We start from the raw sequence: 18906 nt of genomic DNA on the forward strand, positions 1-18906 counted from the left end.
AGAAATGAGCAGGACAAGTCCTGAGGGTTCACCTGGTCTATGGCCAAAGTTCTTCTGGAGAGTGTCAGAGCTGGTCCTGCCTGCAGAGGGGCGTTTCCTGCAGGTGAGTGTTCACAGCCCAGAATCACAGCAGGTGCTGAGGCTGGGGCCACTTTCCTGGCCCAGAGCTGCACAGAGCCCTGGGTGACTCCTGCTCACTGCCAGGAATGTTCCTTGGTGTTCCCTCTGTGTGTCCCAGCTGGCCGGGAATGCGGGCTGGGAGGAGGCCGGGAGCCCCAGGAAGGGAACCAGCACCTCCTGTCCTCGGTGTTTGCAGGGGAGGAGCTGTGCCTGCAGTGTCCTGCCCGTGGCTCCCAGCGTCCCAAACACATCCGGGGAGGGGCACTGGGATTCCTGGGCAGTGCTGGGATGGATGTGGATAAAGGGCTGCCTGTGGTTCCTCAGCCTGGGGCTGCTCTGAACAGGCACCTGGAGATGCTTCAGCCTGGACAGGCCCCACCCACACCCCAAAATGACCCCAAGGAACAGCTGGCATTGCCCGGGAATGTTGGCAGGGTGTGTTTGGGAGGGGTTCAGACAGCAATTCCCTGTGCCGACCTCCCGGAGCTCCCACACACCCCCAGGTATGTCCCAGCCACCCCAAATCCCTTCCCTTCCAGCCTGGGGACATCATCCATCAGCAGTGTTGAAGTCAAGGGAATCTTCTCTCATAGAAATTAAACCCCAAGTAATATCCCTCAGAGATGCCTTAAAAGGTTAGAGTCAGGTGAAGTTTTGTTTGGATTAAGTTTGGAGTTTTTTAGGGCACCAGCTGGAACTACAGAACTGATGGAAAAATTTCACAGGTGAGTCCCACTGAAGGTGTGCTGGAAGCGGGGATGTGCATCCCTTTCCTCAGGGAAAAGAACTTCCACAGGCCTCTCCTGAGGCTCTGAAATGAACTCTGCTCCTGCAGGGAGAGATGTCCTGTCCTCCCCTGGGCACAGGAGCTGCCTCAGCACGGGCTGGGAGCGTGTCCGGCCAGCGCCTTCTCCTGCTCTGAAATATCAACTGGAGCCTGACCTCAGGGAGGGAGAAATGGGCTGAATTCCAGAGAACTCTGTCAAGTGTCCCCCAGGGACATTGGTGGGGCTGGGGGATGAGAGGTATAAACAGCAAGTTCTGTGGAATATAAACTGAATTCCAACGGGACAGACAAGTCCCTTTCCTTGGAAGGTAACATCTCCTACCTGGCCCTGTGCCTTCCCCAGCCTTTGGTGGCCACTGTCTCCATCCTCCCACACCTCCTCATCTTCCTCCTTGGCAGGGTTGGCTTCCTCATCCTGCAGAGCAAACACAGAGACAGTCAGCAGCCTGGTAATCCCAAACCTGGGCAGCAGGGACGGACTGGTGACACCCTCTTCACAATCACCCCTCTGCTGAGCTCCATCCCTGCTCTGCAGTCCATTCCTGTTCCTGGCTTGGCATCTCCCTTTATCATCCTTAAGATGTTAAACCACAAACACTTGCTCTGGGGGGGCTTTGGGACATAGAGACTCCTCCAAGGCAGTGGGCAAGGCTCCTGTTCCCACACCCTCTGCTTCCCAAAGGACCAAGGAAAGGAACTGCCCTCCCTCATCCCCAGAACATGTCCTGGTGCTGATTGAGTAAATGCATGTGTAATCAGAGCACAACAAGGAAAAGATCTGAGAATGAGGCAGTTGAGGGGTTGGTAGGAGCTCTGTCCAGTGTCCTTTAGGAGGTTTAGTCTCTTTAATCCATCCAAGTAAAGATTCTTTCTCCAACTCCACTGATTTGGCCACTAAACTGATTTGGGAGTGCTCTGGCTCTTCATTTCTTAGTGATGTGAAGAAGTTAAGTGCCCAAAATCTTTGCTGCACTTGAAACAGAGTTGAAGCAGATTTCTGCTTTCCCACTTTCCAGAATGCCTCTCAAACCAACCTGCCATGCTGCCTCACCGAGAGCACCAGTTTCACTGAAACCTCTACTCACAGAAATGCAAATCCTCAAGATACAGCTGCTCCCTTTAACAGAGGCAGTAAATCCCAAGCTGACACTCTGGGACATCTTCCTTCCCAAAGCTCCACGGTGTAAGCATGGAGAATATTCCCACTCCGTGACCTATTTCTGCTGTTTACTTTTTGGAATGCAGCGACACTCCTATTGCTCAATGAGCTGCCAGGGCAATGCACACAGAGCTACACACGGCGCTGCTCGGGCCACAACAAGGACACCCAGCAGAGCCTCTGCAGGCTCAGCCCAGCCTGGAACTCTCCTGTGCTCCTCACTGACACCAGGAGCTCACACCAGTTACACACAGCCCAGAACTTTCCTGTGCTCCTCACTGACACCAGGAGCACACACCAGTTACACACAGCCCAGAACTTTCCTGTGCTCCTCACTGACACCAGGAGCTCACACGGGTTACACACAGCCCAGAACTCTCCTGTGCTCCTCACTGACACCAGGAGCACACACCAGTTACACACAGCCTGGAACTGTCCTGTGCTCCTCACTGACACCAGGAGCTCACACCAGTTACACACAGCCTGGAACTCTCCTGTGCTCCTCACTGACACCAGGAGCTCACACCAGTGACACACAGCCTGGAACTCTCCTGTGCTCCTCACTGACCCCAGGAGCACACACGGGTTACACACAGCCCGGAACTCTCCTGTGCTCTCACTGACACCAGGAGCTCACACCAGTTACACACAGCCGGGAACTCTCCTGTGCTCCTCACTGACACCAGGAGCACACACGGGTTACACACAGCCCGGAACTCTCCTGTGCTCCTCACTGACCCCAGGAGCACACACGGGTTACACACAGCCCAGAACTCTCCTGTGCTCTCACTGACACCAGGAGCTCACACCAGTTACACACAGCCGGGAACTCTCCTGTGCTCCTCACTGACACCAGGAGCACACACGGGTTACACACAGCCCGGAACTCTCCTGTGCTCTCACTGACACCAGGAGCTCACACCAGTTACACACAGCCCAGAACTCTCCTGTGCTCCTCACTGACCCCAGGAACAGACCTCGGCTAAATAATTACAGGATGTAAGAACCCCAGGCCTTAAATCAAACCACATTTGTTCGCTCCAGATCAAACTCCTCACTGCAGTTTCACGGCACCAGTGCCCGAAGCGTCCTACGGGAGTCTGAAAAGATCAAACCAGAGCCGCCAACCTCTCCCTAAAACTGCCCCAAAAGTTACCTCAGGTCCAGAAACAAGGCACAGGAGGCCGGGAGTGCCGAAATCCCGGGACACGGAGAGGGGACAGAGACACGAAGAGGGGACAGAGGCTGGAGGGATGTGCCGGGCACAGGGAAAGGGACACTCAGAGGGGGCAGAGCCCGGCGGGATGTGCCGGGGCAGCTCCCCCGCCGCCGTCCCGCTCCTTCCTACGAGCCTGGGGCTGGTAAACTACACAATACAAGGGCGCCTTTCTTTTTTTTTTTTTTTTTTTTTTTTTTTTTTAGATGGGCACTATTAATGAGGAAAAGAATAAGGCCCCTTAGTGAGAAAAAACCTGCTAATTAATTAGTAAGAAAAATCCTATTAAATAGAGCATGCTGTTTCTCCTGTGCACTTGTTCCACCAACTTACTGAGGTTTTGAGTAGAATCAAGTCCTTTTTTCTATTCTCTGGTATGATTTTAAGGCTAAAAAGAAAGGAGCTTGTTTACTACTAGATTTGTTCGATGGTTTTACAAGAAGGATATCTTAAGAGAAAACGGGGTTCCATACAGCAAGCTTTCAACCTAAGATTAGTCATACTTAAAAAGCCCCAAACCAGCATTAAGCTTCTAAGCCCAAAGGGGAGCAGCTTCGAATGCAGGGCTGAGAACCTAATGCCAAGGCTTTTCTTTTCCAAAATATTTGCCCCCAAGGCACATTTTAATTCAAGAGGTGTTTCAGGGAGCAAACCTCTCCCTCCACACTGGCTCACGCCGTTCTGGCCTGCAAGTGAATTCTGCTCCTCCCTTTCCACCACCGCTGCTGACACCACCACGTTCAGTCCTGGGACAAAGCACTACACAAACACTTTCTAGCTGTCAAATCCATACCTGAACCTTTCTCCTCATGTGTAAATTCCCTTCCTCAAAAGAGCAGGAGAGATTTGGTGCCCAAAGGATTCATAATCCAGAGCAGCTGAAGTACAAAATGCTCCCAAACTGTCCCTGAAACAGTCAAACTTCTGACCTTGGCTGTCGCATCCCTGGCTCTTCCCACAGTATTTGAAAACACAAAGAAAAGCCCTGCACACTGAACGTGCTGCTGAACGGACGGAAGAGATGCTGTCCTGTCTTGCTGCAAAGTTTCTGGTCTAAAATTTCTCTGTCCTGAAGTTTGTGCTTTAAGCCCCCCAAAAGCAGGTGGCCATTTAAGAAGTGACCAATCTGCCCCAGTGCTTGGGACTCCTGCAAGTGTCCAGTTTCAGATGATCAGTCTCATGTATTTGATCTGGAACTTTGTGTAATTAGCCCCTGCAAATCAAGAAAAAACAAACTCTAGTTCCTTTTCCAGTGGACAAGGAAGATTTCCATAAAATTTCACACACCCATGAGGGTGAAAATGTAATTAGCTACAGAAACCTCTCCAGCAGGAACACTGAGCATGAACCTCAGAGATGAGTCAGGGTGGATCTGGAAATCACAAAGAGCAGTGTTACAAATCAGAAGATGCTGCATAGTTTATGTAAAATGTGAGCAAGAGAAAACCTCCTGACATGAGCAGGAATCACATCAGGCTCAGCTGGAGGAATCCATTCCATGGCAATGGCACAGCTGCTTGAAAAGATTTGGTGTTCCAGACCATTGTCTTCCCAATTACTTTGAATCATTGCCGTCATCAAAAGCAGGACAGGAAAGGTTACACTTTGAGGAACCTGTTTTGGTTTTTTTAAAGACAATCTAGGAGCAGGTAGTAAATTACTGTAATACCCACAAGCGAGACAGGCTTGAAAACTTGTGATTTAAAAAGTTCTAAACCTGGAGGTTCACTGTTACAAAGACCTAAGTGGTCATGAGGAACAGAGAAACAGAAGATAAGAAGCAACGCTTTGCTGGCTCCTCCAGCTCCAGAGGCAGCAATCCACAAATCCAATAGAAATGTGCAAATGAAATTAGCAGGAGCCCAGAAGAGGAGCAGCAGCTTCTCCTGCAGCAGTTGTCTCAGGAGGCAGCCTGGGCGCATTGCTGCCCCCAGCAGAACGGGCATCCTGAGCACAGAGGGGCTGGAACAGGAATTCCATGGGGAATGAAGCACGGGCAGCCCAGAGCTGTTCAGAGCAAATCTTTAGAAGCTGATTGTAGCTTGCTGGAACAACACTAACCTCACCTGCCTTTTGTTTGATAAGGGATTTCTCATCTCTTCGATGATAATGAAAACAGGATCTGATACCAGAACTGCATTTGCAGATGAAAAAAAAAAAAAAAGAATTCTTAAAATTCTTAAGGACCTGGCAAGTCAAATATATATAAAGCACAAGGGAAAAGGAGGGGCAGGCAGTGATCTTTTCTCTCTGGTGACCAGTGACAAGACCCAGGGAAATGGAGCTGGGCCAGGGCAGGGTTAGGCTGGAGATCAGGAAAAGGTTCTTCCCTCAGAGGGTGTCAAGCACTGAACAGGCTCCCCAGAGAATGGTCACAGCCTCAAGGCTGCCAGAGCTCCAAGAGTGTTTGGACGAACCTCTCAGGCAGAGAGTAGGATTTTTGGGTATCTGTGCAGGACCATGAGTTGGGACTCTGTGATCCTGATGAATCACAGGAAACTCAGGAGATTCTGTGATTGTATAATTAGGAAATCAATTTGCTTATCCTATTGTGACAGGATGAAGTCTAAGGATGCAACCACTCCTCTCAAAGAATTTCTATTCACTCACCTGAAAGTATTTTGCCAGATATTAAAGACCCAGTGGTATTGCCTTTTCTGCAATACAGCCCTTTCTCTAAGGTTTATGAAAGCAGCAATGTTTGGAGTCAGATTGTTTTGTTTAAAAGCATTGCATGTTACCTGAGCTGTTGTAGAGTTCAGAGTCACCTTACAGCACCTTCCAGGAACACCCTGATTTGGACTCTGACTGCAAAACCCTCAGTGTTGCCCATTAACAGTGTTACCCAAGAGCCCATTAATTATGTGACTTCCTCTCCGTTGTGCCAAGGTTCCCTGAGTTGTGTAGGACACGTTACAGACATTGGGTGATGTACACTTGAAATCTGCAAATGCCAGGGAAGAAAAGTTACCAACCAGACAGGGTCACCACTGCAGCAGCAACAGCCAAGGCAGCTTCCCCACAAAACTTTTTACCATTTCCAAAGATTGTGTGATTATTTCTGATGGTTTTGACGTGAAAACGAACAAATAATAAAAAGTTATGTGCAGTGCCCACATACCTGAACTTACCTTTAACACATCAGGCAGGCTGAGGTACTGTATTCTTTTCTGTCCCACTTTGGATCATGAACAGAAACCTTGTTGTGAGCAGTTACTAAAATGACTTTAGCCTTTTGTGCTTGTGAGCAAACCAAATTTTCCAGTATTCTAAAATAGTGTAAGAGCCCCACATAAAAACCAGAACTACAAAGCACCACAGGAAAGAAACCTAGAGTTAATCTCTGCTTTATATCCATGCAACAGCACTGGACTCGACCATACCCTACAAGGGAATTCCAAAAGCATAGAAAGGATCCTCCCTGCCCCCAGAACATCAAGTGACAAATACTCATAGTACACAACTGTTTAGGCCAAAAAACCCCTCAGAGATCAAGTCCAGCTATAATCCAGGACAACCAAATCCACCACTACCCCCTGTTCATCAGTGCCACACCTGCACATCTTTTAAACATCTCCAGGAATAGTGATTTCTCCACTTCCCTGGGCAGCCTCTGCCAATGCTTAATAACCTTTTTTTTTTTTTGCCCCAATATCCAATCTAACCCCCTGGCACAACTTGAGGCCAGTTCCTCTCATCCTGTCCCTTGGGAGCAGAGCCTGACCCCACCTACCTCCAGCCAGGGAGTTGTAGAGTGCTGAGGTCTCCCTGAGCCTCCTTTTCTCCTGGCTGAGCATTCCCAGCTCCCTCAGCTGCTCCTCACAGGCCTCATGTTTGCAACAGGAAATGGAAAACTTCAGGGGTAATGTGTGGACACCTTCAGAGTTCATCCCTGGAGGGCACGAGGGTGTTCTGAAGCCCTGTTTGAATCCTCAAAAATGCACATTAGCTTGGATTACAGGCTCTCCCTGCCTGGGGAGCATCACACTGAGCTACCAAAATCCATAGGAGTTCCACATCCCTGTTAATGTTTGTAGGAAAGAAGCCTGAGATCTGAAAGAACAAGTACTTTATATTTCAGTTCAGTACTAGACAGAATTGCCAGCAGACTAACAGCAGGGCATCAAAATAGTATTTATTGACCTGGTTTAACCACATCCTACCATTACCTGCACCATGCCAGGAACAAACTGTCAGTATCTTACCAGAATTGTGTGGTTATACAAACAAAGATAAGCACATACTAGCTCAATTGTATTCAAAAATATCTATTAATTTCACCAGAAATATTTACAAGTGACACTTTTTCTTGAAAAGGCTGCTTTAAGCCAGAAAAAAAATTTACAAATAGTGAAGGGAGAATGTAATAAATTAATTGAAAGTCACAATGCTTGTCTTTGACTGCAAAAGAATCAAGGTTACATTTTTGGGGTTTTTTCAGGGTTAGCCAAGAATCCAAAAATAGTGGTTTGAGTCTAGACACTTATATAAATCTTGTGAAAGAATTAATCTGCTCCTGCAGTAATAACAGCTGCCCCATTTCCAAAGTAATTCAGTTAAAAAAAACTTGTTCTAATAAAGTCTGTATAATTTTAAGTTATTTATGTAGTCATTTTTCTATGAGCTACAGTATTTGCTGGTTTATTTAGAATTTATTTCTAGAATAGAAAAGAGAAAATGCATTTTACAATGGCAGAATCTCAAATTCTCAAATTTCATTTACACAAATAGATTATTTTCAGTTCTTAGAAAGTGCCTCTATTTCTCCCATTTTGCTCCATCATACAGCCCAAAATTCAGAAAAAGCAGAAAAGTTTATTCTAATAAAGCAAGAGAACTGATGATTTTGGCCCCATGTCTGTAAAAAAGAGATCTGAATGCAGGAAATGACATCCAAATTAAATGGGGAAAAAAAAAAAAAGGTCGACAGAGTTTAAAAAAAAAGAAAAATTAATCCAAGAAGCCATTCTAGCAAATCGCCATCACAAAAAATGCATTGTTTGCAAAAGGAGTCAAATTATCTGTAAGATGCAGAGCTGCTCTGTCAAGCAGAGGAAACCACTTCGTGTCCATATCGTGTCCTTGTGAGGACGGGGTGGCTCCCCAGCAGCACAAGGATGACATCTAGTGACAGCCACATCCATCTGTTCCCAACTCCAGCCTTCCTAAAAACACCAGCCCAGGCTGCCATCTTCACCTGAGTGAGGGAGGTTAGGGTTGTACCTGTGTTTACATGTCTGTATTAAAAAGATGCACATGTACCAGATATCTTCAAATGCTTTCCTTTCATTACCTGAATTAAAAAAAAAAAAAAAAAAAAAAACAAAAAACAAAAAACAAAAACAAACAAAACCAAACAAAAAACCAAACCAAAAAAACCCCACCCAAACATGAAGAAAACATGAAAAAATGTGTAAATTTATGATATATAATTTGTACAAAAATGTGTTTAAACCTTCAATACCAGAGATAAAAAGATCCTCTTGCTATATTAGTGCTTTGTTGTTCTAATGCAACCTCTAAAGTGCCATGTTCTTGAGTTGTTTGCTGTAACTGGGATACAATCCTTGCAAAAGCTGTTCCCAAAAGATCATCCTGCATAGCATTTACTTACACAGCTATAGTACAAAGAGATTTTAAAAAGTCACACACTCAAGCAGTAGAAAATTCTCCCAATCTCTCCAAAAACATAAATGATGCTCTAGAATTTTAACATTTTTTCAACAACAGACAGTGCAAGCCTCACTCTGGAGCCAAGATTATCCATTCAAACTTTTCTAGTTAGTAAAGAACCTGGGACAAGACCAAAGTGCTTTATTACAAATAGAACATTATTCTTCTCTGCCTCTATGCACTTCCTCTCTAATAATACATTGCAAATAATACAAAACAGTAATTAAGAGTTTGTTGCTCTTTTCTTATACCCTTCTCATGTTTGTGTATTGGGAAAATGAGTGGTTTTCTCAAAACATTATCTTCTGTTTATTAGGGTGATCCAACCCCAATCCTTGCTCCCAGAACTGTAGGCTTTATTTTCACCTTTGACTGCAAAAACTGCACTGCTGAGAAGCGCAAGGAATCACAAACTGCATCATTTGAGAATTACAATACCTTATTTTACAACTGTAGTGTGTGCAAATTGTTATTTCAGTTAAATTCAATAGTTACTAATATTCTCAAACCATATAAGTACAGTAGGTTCTACAGAAAGTAACATGAATAACCAATATTCTGCAATTTGAAACAAAAACAATAAATAAAAGTTTGAAGTATTAAAACTAAGAAAAAGTAATCCTGTACATTGTACAGTACCTTTTGGTTAAAGCTTCTTAGCAAAAATATACTAATGTGTTCTAAGCATTCCAGTTACAGATGGTTCAATATTAAAACTTCAAGGTTTCCTCATCATGAAAAAAATATTGCATTTGTCTGTAGGTGCAGCAGAAGATGTCTCTCTCTGAACAAGGCTTCAGTCTTGAAAAATCCAGAGACAGCAAGTCTGAATTCAAAGGAACCATTACAAAACTCCAATACAGTACTGAGGATGTAGGGTTCTTGTGCATGAGGGGGTTTGACACTCCTCACTCCCAGCAGCAGCTCTAGAGAGCCCACTGGATGTCACTGAGGTCAGCGGGGTCTCCCAGGCCTCCGTCAGCCTCCAGGTAATTCATCAGAGCCGTCATTGCAGTGTCATCGTTCTCACAGATGGCATCGAAGTCCAGCTGAGAATTCCCACCTGCACAGGGATTAAAACAGGCGCTTTGGAGCAGGTATGAACACTATGAAGCACGGAGAACATGGCAACTTGCAAAACAGAATTGGTCTGTTTTGAAGGCAAATATTTCTATGTTAAAAACCCCCCAACTTGACTCCCTTTTGGTTTAAAAATCATTGCTCCTTGTTCTGTGTTTTTGGGGTTGTTTTTAATTATTTTTTCCCAAACTCTTATTAGACTATTAGCTTTTTTTTCCTTTGTGTTTCTTTTTCAGAGTTTTTAGTTTTTGTTTGGTTGGTTTGGGGTTGTCCATGTTTGGGTTTTAATTTTTTTTTTTTTTGAAAAGGCTCATAGTTCAACTTGAAGAAAGCTGTAGGTTATATATAAACAAAGCCCTGGTAAATGAGGGAGAAAAAAAGAGATGGAAAAGTTTCTAAGAGCTGAAATACAGGATCAGCATGAACATGGCTTTTACAGCATTTTGCCTTTCATGTTAAACCTAATGCAGTGGCATTTTCCTCTTACAGGGCCAGGGAATCCTGTATCCAGACAAACTTAACAAGGGAAAGACAAAAAAAATTCTTTCTGAACCGTTTTGAGCAGCCCTTTGTATCAACTACTCCCAGCTTGCAGCTAAGAAAGAGGTAAAGTGCTAAAGGACAATAATTCACAAATTCCAAGAAGTTCCCTGACATTGAATTGAAATATTTTTCCCTCTCCATCTCCGTCCTGGAGAGAGAACAGTAAAGTGCCTCATGAAAAGTTTAAGAATGTAATGGTAAACTTCAGTTACAGATGTTGGTTTTTGTCATTAGATTGCCTCACTGATCAAATTCTGATGTTTGCCTTGCAGCAATAACCCATCTGTTTTCAGAGTGCTCTCATCTTCAGCCAGCCAAATCTCTTTACAATTTATACATGCTTGTAAAGTGGTGCACTCAGAAATGACACCATTGATCAGAAATGTCAGCCCCTGCAACTCCAAGAATATCCCCAAGAGAAATAAATCTTACTGAGGAGAGGTTCATTACTGGGAAATGGAATAGCACTCTGGGTTTGTTCTGAATTCTCTAGAGCTTCTGTTTCTGAAGGACATAATTGAATTAATTCTTTATTTGGCACCTGAAAGAGCAGAATTGGTAGAAAGGACAGAATTAGATCCTGAATTTAGTCACAAATATTACATTACAGAAACATCATATACTGCTGTCAAATTATTAAGAACTAAATAGAGAAATTGAAAAATATACATCATCAGGCAGATATTTTGCATTTAGAAACAAATTTTTAGAAGTTCATATAGCACTGGACCTGGCTTAAAAAAAAGTTGTGTGACTTACACAGCTGTCAAAGGTACTTCACAATGATGAGTTAGACCCTGAAGCAGTGCCAGTGTTCAGTAAATAAATCCAGCACCAAATGTACTGGTTTGCACTTTCCACAGCTACTACCATAAACTACAAATTCCCAGTGACCTCATGTTTGTTACTGTCAAAACACTCCAGTTAAGAGATTAAAAAAGCCCTCATACCTCCTTGGTTCTATATGCATTAAACTACATTGATGATAGCAATAGAGATGGAAGTCATCCAAACAAACAAACACAAAACACCACCTAAAAATTTTTCCCCCTAATACTTGTTTTAAACACACCCGTGCAACTTAGCAGGAGAGATTCCTAGGATGGCCTGACTTCCTTATATTCTATCAGGAAATTGATAAAGGTGAAATGCTTTCCAAAAGTATTTTAGGAACAAATGAGATACCAAAGCCCAGAATCAAGAAATATCTTCAATTATTATGATGAAATTATCTTCATGATGAGACATTACATAATTTAGAGAGTTCAGCATATATAAGTCAAACAACTTCTAAGGAGAAAGATCTGTGGTAACACAGAGAAGAAGAGATCATTAAAGAAAGGGTGAAGCCAAAGCAGTTCCTAGACCAGAATAGTGGGGTTTTTTCATACAAAATGAGGATTGCAGTGAAATGATAAACAGTTTTTAACAAGAAAGAAATTTGCATTCAAAGAAGAGCTGCTGGAGAAGTTTGTTCATGCAGTGTCCAATACAAAACATACAACATCTTTGGGTAAGAAGATGCGTTAATTATTTCATAGCTAAGGGAAGTAACTATGTTAGTTAAGGTTTGTGGTGTTACAAGCACTAGCAGATTTACAAGCACTACTAGATTAGCATAACTATCCATTTTTAGAAGAGTAATGAAATACCTTCAAAGTCACAATTTTAAACATTTCAAAACAGCATAGGTTTTTTTAAAAGTCTCTTCAAAAACATTAAAAGTACACATTCTCACACCAAACCAAATCAGGGCAGTCTGGCTCAAACACAGGTTTTCAGCTGACATTAACTGTTTCATTTTGGATTTTTACAGGCAGGGGTGTACTCACATCACTGCAGTTTATAGTTAAAGCTGGAGAAGGTGACTTTCTGAGGAGATGTGACGGACTTAACTCTCCAGAGGGTGAAGAATGCAACCTAAAATTGCACAGGATTAGTTGATTTACCAGGTCACATTAATGAAACACTGAAAAACAAACTGTGTGTTACAGAACCCACCAGACCTCCCCAGTGACAAAGCATAAATCTGATAATTTGAAACAATAATGCCTTAAATTCTCCTGGAGATTCTAAATCATCCTGCTCCAAGTTTTGGTAGCAGAAAACAGAGAAGAGATCAGAAAAGGCCATGGGGTCACAATTCCTTGAGCACATTTTTCTTTCTCTGTTGAATCCCCAATACAGTGATGGGCTCTGCCAGGCATGAGACTGATATTAATTATAATGGTAGCTCATAATGCTATTGCTCAACCTAAAAAACGTTATACATATAATACAATAAAAGTGAAACTGGAGCAACCCTCTCATCATCACATATCTCTCATCCCGATCTTTACTTAAAAGCCTAATGAAGATGTTATGCATTTATTACCTTTGTAATTCTAATATTTCATTTGCAATTTCGGTTCCTATACTTCCAGCACCAAGAACTGTTCCAGAGGACATTCCAGGTACACTTACTAAAGACTGTTTTACAGCATCTGGAGATAAGAAAAGCCCAAACAAAACCTTAAACACAGAGCAGTTTCAGTGCAGAGCAAGGATTTATTTTAAAGCAGCTTTTGTTCTAGATATACTTATATGCACTATGTAAGTATATATTTTCATATATATATATTCAGAAATTATATTCATTTAAATACTGATTCATGGCAGAGGGTGTTGCAATGTAAAGTGAATAATCTGTTTGTGAACATTGTTGTGCCCCAGTAGTGAAATATATTTAATCACTGCCACCTCCACTGTCTCTCACAGGCATTGCAACTCATTAAACATGAGTTTAAAAAACCCCTTGGATTTCTCACCAACTGAAATGAGTTATTGAAAGAACATTTTGAAAAGCAAATATAAAGCCTTGACAGCAAGATGATAGAACAGCATGCAGAAAGCAGAATCTCTGCATAGCAGAAAAACAGTAACAAAATGTGTTCTGTATCAGTATTGCCCTGTATATTATAGATAAACTCAGCACGATCTGTTCAGTAAACTGGACAAAATATGAAAGGCCTGTGACAGAAGCACAATATCCTACCAACCAAATCCCCAGCTCTAACAGAAGCTGCTGGAAATTAAAAGTAGGTTATATACACTTCTTTTTATAGTTCTGTGAGTTATATCAATTAGGGCTCTGTAAGTAACTAGACACTGAAAAAGAAGTAGCTTTAAAAAAATGAATTCTTCCTTGCACACAACATAGAATAAAAAAATCCCTGGACTGGATAAATCCAAACTGATCAGGAGATGCAGCTGTGATAACTGTAAGAAGTGATACTTGCCTTCTGTAGGCTGGGAACTGTAGAGGACCTCTTCTTCAGCTGATTCCTTATGACCTCTGAGATTTAAAGAAATTTAAAAAATCCAAAACCACAAAAAGTCAGCAGGTTTTTTTTTCCAAGACCAAAATCCAACATATATTGAATTTCAGTAATACTTTACACAGAACCAAAGCTAACATCCTCAAAGTAGGGAAATATAAGATATTCCTCACACATTTCCATGTTTCAGTTCTTTCCATGTTCAGTTTCTGAGCAGTGGGTGAAATACTAATTTCCACTTACTCTCCAAGTGAAAAAGAAAGCCAGTAGGATTGTCTGTGTTCCATGACAGGGGAATAGGACTGTCATTTTTAGTGTTAGGAGGGAACCAGGAACAAGGACAGGTCATCTGCTGTTGCCCTCCTGCAGACAGCTGCAAATGCCCACATCTCCAGGGCAGGCAAAAAAATGTCCTTGGGCAACAGCACAGATGGTCTGAACTGCTCTTCTCTGTCCTCTTGGGGAAAAAGGACATGAGCTAAAGAGGTGGGTGATGTTGACTTAAGGCATGAACCAGATGCAAGATGGGCAAAGGGCTCCCTTGACAACTTTGTTTAATGGAAATAAAATCCCCTCTGTCCTCGCTCAAAATCCCCATCATTGGCAAAGATCCTCAGTAGCACTGGAACAGTCCCAATTACAGCTCCATTGCAAGGTGCAGAGAATGAAAAAGAACTACAAATAAAAAGAATTAAACACATGCATTTACTGTCCCCTAGGCTCCACCCTTGCAATCAGTTTGGAGAGGATCTTTCTGTCCTGCCTTGCATTTCCACCATCTATCACTTGTGCTTCTCCACCTTCTGACACCTGGGGGTAGGGCAGCACTTGGAATTGGGTCAACTGACACACAGAGGGTTGTAAAGACCAGAAGGAAAAGCAGAATTAACTTGACAGTTCCATTTAGTCAAATCTACTTTTCTTAAGGATCCTTCCCTTTTTCCTTTAACAAGAAACCCTTTCACCTCATTTTTTCCAAATGGGAAACAACACAGTTTCCAGAGTCGAATCCACAATTTAGGCCTGAAACAAAAATAGCTGGTAAATGCCAAAAAGATGCTTGTCCAGGCTGTTCAGCCCCTTTTTATGCAGGGTTGATGTTTTCTAGCCTTGTTCTGCTTTCTAAGCAGGTTATTTTCTGTCATTGCTAACTGTAATTATGACATAAAATAGATGGAGAGTCATATAAATTACTTACAATACCACAGTGTTGTTTGATACAATGTACTCCAGCTCTTTGGTCCAAGGATTCATGAAACTAAACCACTGGCTCTTTAAAGTAACAAAACTCCCATCTTTCGCTCTAAATTTGTAGGAATTTGTAAATACTTTTTCTTTATTCTGCAACACTAGATAAGAAAAGGAAAGTTATAATTACCATATTTAAGTTTAGAAAGGTAAAGTTAGAAATAATAAATCTGTTTTATAGCATCATAAAATCAAAATGTTTCTGTTGGCCAGACACAGAATTAACATGCCAGAACAAACTGGGATCTGTTCTAAAATCAAATTATTTCAGCAGGGTCATAAATCTTACATTAGAAAGCAAACACTAAGTTTGTGCAAACCACCAGGAGACTCATGACTTAGTGAGCTTTAACTTTTGTCTTTAATTATGTTAGCAGGCACATCTGCTCTTCAGGATTCCTTCCCCTTCCTTACAAAGAATGGAAGCAGAGGGTTTGATGGATGTGCTGACATTATTCCCCCACAATTAAGGCCCTGCATCAGGAGCCAAGACAACACAAGTTTCTCCCCGATTTTATTACAAGCCTTACACAGGCTTTCTTAACACAGACACCACAAAAGGCAATGCTGAGGTTGGGTACTTTGGGTTTGTAGTGTTTTCACTTGCAGTTACAAGTAGTCTGGGAGGACCAACTATTTTGTACCTTCTTTGTGTTTTTCAGCTAGGTGATTGTGATCATCTTGATGGCAGTACTCATAACAAGAAGTTCCTAGAAGCTCTTGTGGCAGATACCCTAAAATTGCTGTTGCGCTGTTAGAAATAAAAACATGAACTACAGCGGATTCAAAGCTGTTTTCTTCAGTATCAAATAAAGCAGAACATTAATATTTAAACAAACAGATGCCTGTATTTGTGTTTGGGGGGAAAATACAGCATTAGTACAGCTCTAAAACAACAGGAAATATTTTCACAGCAAATTATCCCTTTGCAATGAATGACAATTCAAAGGTAAAGTAAGTGTTTAAACATGCAAGCCACATGTACACACAAAGTACTTCTGTTTAGTGGCTTCCCCTTAGCCAGACACAGTACTGGTCACATGTAAGAGTCAATAAAAAGCTCAGTACTTGAATTTTGCTCTTCCACTAAAAGGAATTAGTTTTAAACTGACGATTTTAGTTGAAAGAAAACTGAAAGCAGTAACATTTCCAGTGACAATGAAATTCAAAATGAAAAGTGGTACCTGGGTCTCTACAACAAATAGAAGTCTGGTTCAGAAAGTACAGAAAATGGGAACTTAGTTCTCACTTCTAATGAAATAATTTGGTACTTCATTTAGATAGAATGTATTTGTTACAAATGGTAAGTCTCAGAAGTAACAACTTTTGGTTTATTACTTCAGTCATGTGCAGAGCTATGAAGCTCTAACTTGAGATTTTTCTTTATGAATAAATGAGTCCATTTTCTATATGCCAATACACCTCTATACATTATGTATTATTTGACAAAAAACAAAGCTCAAGTACACATAGTTTAAGAATTAGCTGCTTCTTGTGTAGAGCAGAAAAACATTCTGGAAATTAGAATTTTTGAGATTTCTCAAAAAATTCTCAAAATTCGAGAATTTAAGTTAGAACTTCTACCCTGCTGGAGAAATTACAGTTTTGACAGAGTATCAGAAAATGGAAACCGTTGTGTCATTTCTCTTCATTAAAGAACAAAATGCTTACCGCTGATCTACATAAACAAATTTTCCATCCATGGCAAATCGTGTAACAAATTCTGTTGCTTTGACTTTTATCTCTCCACTGTTTTGTGGAACAATATAAGGGTGTAACCTCCCAATTGCAACAAGACAGTTAAAGTTACTACTGTCCTTTTCTACATCATTTTCCTCTTCTACTCCCACCTCATTAGGAGGCCAGTTCTTCAAATACCCAGTACAGTGAATGGTGCAGTATTTTCTGTGATCTAACAGAAAGAAATAAGAAGCAGTTATTGTGCAAAGAGTAAACCAAACTACTGATTTTTTTCTGTTGGCCATGAGACCAGCAACTATATTTCATGCCTACTTACACCAAGTGTACAAAGCTATAGATCATTTTACAGAATATTTTTCAATTAATTTTGTTCTATTCAATTTGGGCTTACCTGCAGAGAGAACTTCTAACCCTAAGTAAGATTTAGGAAGATGCATTATGGGTGTTGGCAGTTCAAACACAAGTTAGAAAGAAAGGAAAGCAATAACCCACAGATCACTTTGGTTTTGTGTGGTTTCATATGGATTGTGAATTAAAATTAACCTTTGGCCCTCTGTAGCTTCCAAATAAATTTACCTTTAGTGAGCAGTGATCTGAATATATGCTCACTGCAGTTGTTGGAAGAATCATTTAAGAACAACCCAAAGCAATTCAGCTTATTTTCTATTTATCTCAGGTTTCTTAAGTTTTATGGGAATACAAATATTTTAAATATCTTAAATTCTAGCATACACTGTCATTCAGCCCTCTTTACTCTCTAAATAACATGAAAATACCCTCATAAGCATAATTTTGACATTATATGTCCTACAATAGCTATCTTTCCAAAAAATGCCAAAGCATTCTTGACACCTCTATGCTGAACAGGATGCTTTCCATAGCTTTGATTTTCCTCTCTATCACAAAAAACAGGGATCAACTCTACAAAATGAGAAACTGAGCTATCCTACTATGATTTTGTCACAGTTGCTCAGGTGCCTTCCCTCAAAACTGCTTTCCTAAAAAACATTTACAGAAGGTAAATTCTTGTCTCACTGAGTTATCTGACACATCAAGGGATACCAAATTCTATTTACTTACAATCATGGGCCTCTTAAAATTTGTGGTGTATCTCAACAGTAACAGGTTACAGTGAAAAACAGAACTTGAAGGATTTTTTCAGGATCAAACAATTTCAGCACACTTTTGCAAAAATCAATACTAAAGTATTAAAACACAAGCTGGAAATTGCATTTTAAAATTGAAATTTAAATTTTCACTAGAAACTTGACAAGATTATACTGCTCTACGGGCTTACCAAAAAATGAACTTAAGTAAAATTACTGGGAAAATTAATGGAATTACACTGATAAATTAACTTTACTATGAAAAGGGGAAAAAAAGGAAAATTCATACTTTTAAATACACACAACACAAAAAGTAAATCAGAAAATAAAGTTGGTTTACTTGCTTTTTCCCTTCAAAATAGTAGAGTTTGCAGGCTTTAGTCACTCAGTTATCTTCAAGACATAAGTTATTTAGTTTCATTCTTCTGATCTGCTCCAGTCTCATTTCCCTGAGACGTCTCTCAAATTTGACCGTAACAGAGCACATGCTCCTACAGAGCCACTGTACCTCAGGTTCCTCCTTCCCTCTTTCCAGGAGGGCACCAGGAGGAGAAAGAGTACAATTAGACTGTTTTTCAAAAGGTGTCCCTGGTTCATATTTACACTGCTCTACAGCTACACAGTGAGATCAGTAGGAAATAAAAAGCCATTAGTGACTCAGAATTTAAACAAGTTTCAAGAGAGAAAGCCCCCACTTCACTCTTTGAATACCTTTCTTCTTTGGGTTGGGCAAACACTCCTTCTCCTCTTTCACTGTGGTCCTGCTACACTTTATCCGACAGAAGAAGGAACGTCGAGCACCAGAGTTCAGCCGAGCTGGTCCAGCTTGGAAATCTGTGTGTACTTGCAAGCCAGCTTACAAAGATTGAGTAAAGTAGTTTAAAAAACCAAAACCAAGCAATAAAACTTCAGAAAACAACATGTTTTCTGCATTTACCTCCAGCACATTATCCTTA

The 18906-nt window shown here is 41.5% G+C and overlaps 1 protein-coding gene and 1 long non-coding RNA gene across 3 annotated transcripts in view; both read right to left on the bottom strand.

Moving 5' to 3' along the window:
* Window positions 1-870: 870 nt before the first annotated feature.
* Window positions 871-6079, bottom strand: LOC310908640. Of its 2 annotated transcripts, none has more exons than XR_014589922.1 (3): window positions 6024-6079; window positions 5353-5416; window positions 871-1322 (listed from the first exon to the last, which is right to left on the bottom strand). It is a non-coding gene; the product is annotated as an uncharacterized lncRNA (long non-coding RNA). The 2 variants fall into 2 exon arrangements; XR_014589923.1 differs by having other exon boundaries at window positions 5344-5416.
* A 3001-nt stretch (window positions 6080-9080) lies between these two features.
* Window positions 9081-18906, bottom strand: part of BMAL2 (basic helix-loop-helix ARNT like 2) — a 30275-nt gene continuing 20449 nt past the window's right edge. The window contains exons 9-17 of the mRNA XM_083859873.1: window positions 18662-18805; window positions 16815-17055; window positions 15788-15894; window positions 15094-15244; window positions 13857-13912; window positions 12953-13061; window positions 12411-12498; window positions 11011-11119; window positions 9081-10018 (exon numbers count right to left, since the gene is read on the bottom strand). Coding sequence (XP_083715999.1) covers window positions 9882-10018; window positions 11011-11119; window positions 12411-12498; window positions 12953-13061; window positions 13857-13912; window positions 15094-15244; window positions 15788-15894; window positions 16815-17055; window positions 18662-18805 — 1142 coding nt within the window. The 3' untranslated portion in view covers window positions 9081-9881. The remainder of the gene's footprint in view (window positions 10019-11010; window positions 11120-12410; window positions 12499-12952; window positions 13062-13856; window positions 13913-15093; window positions 15245-15787; window positions 15895-16814; window positions 17056-18661; window positions 18806-18906) is intronic.

Source organism: Zosterops lateralis (genome assembly GCF_965231275.1).
Source record: "Zosterops lateralis genome assembly, chromosome: 4".
Classification (NCBI taxonomy): Eukaryota; Metazoa; Chordata; class Aves; order Passeriformes; family Zosteropidae; genus Zosterops; species Zosterops lateralis.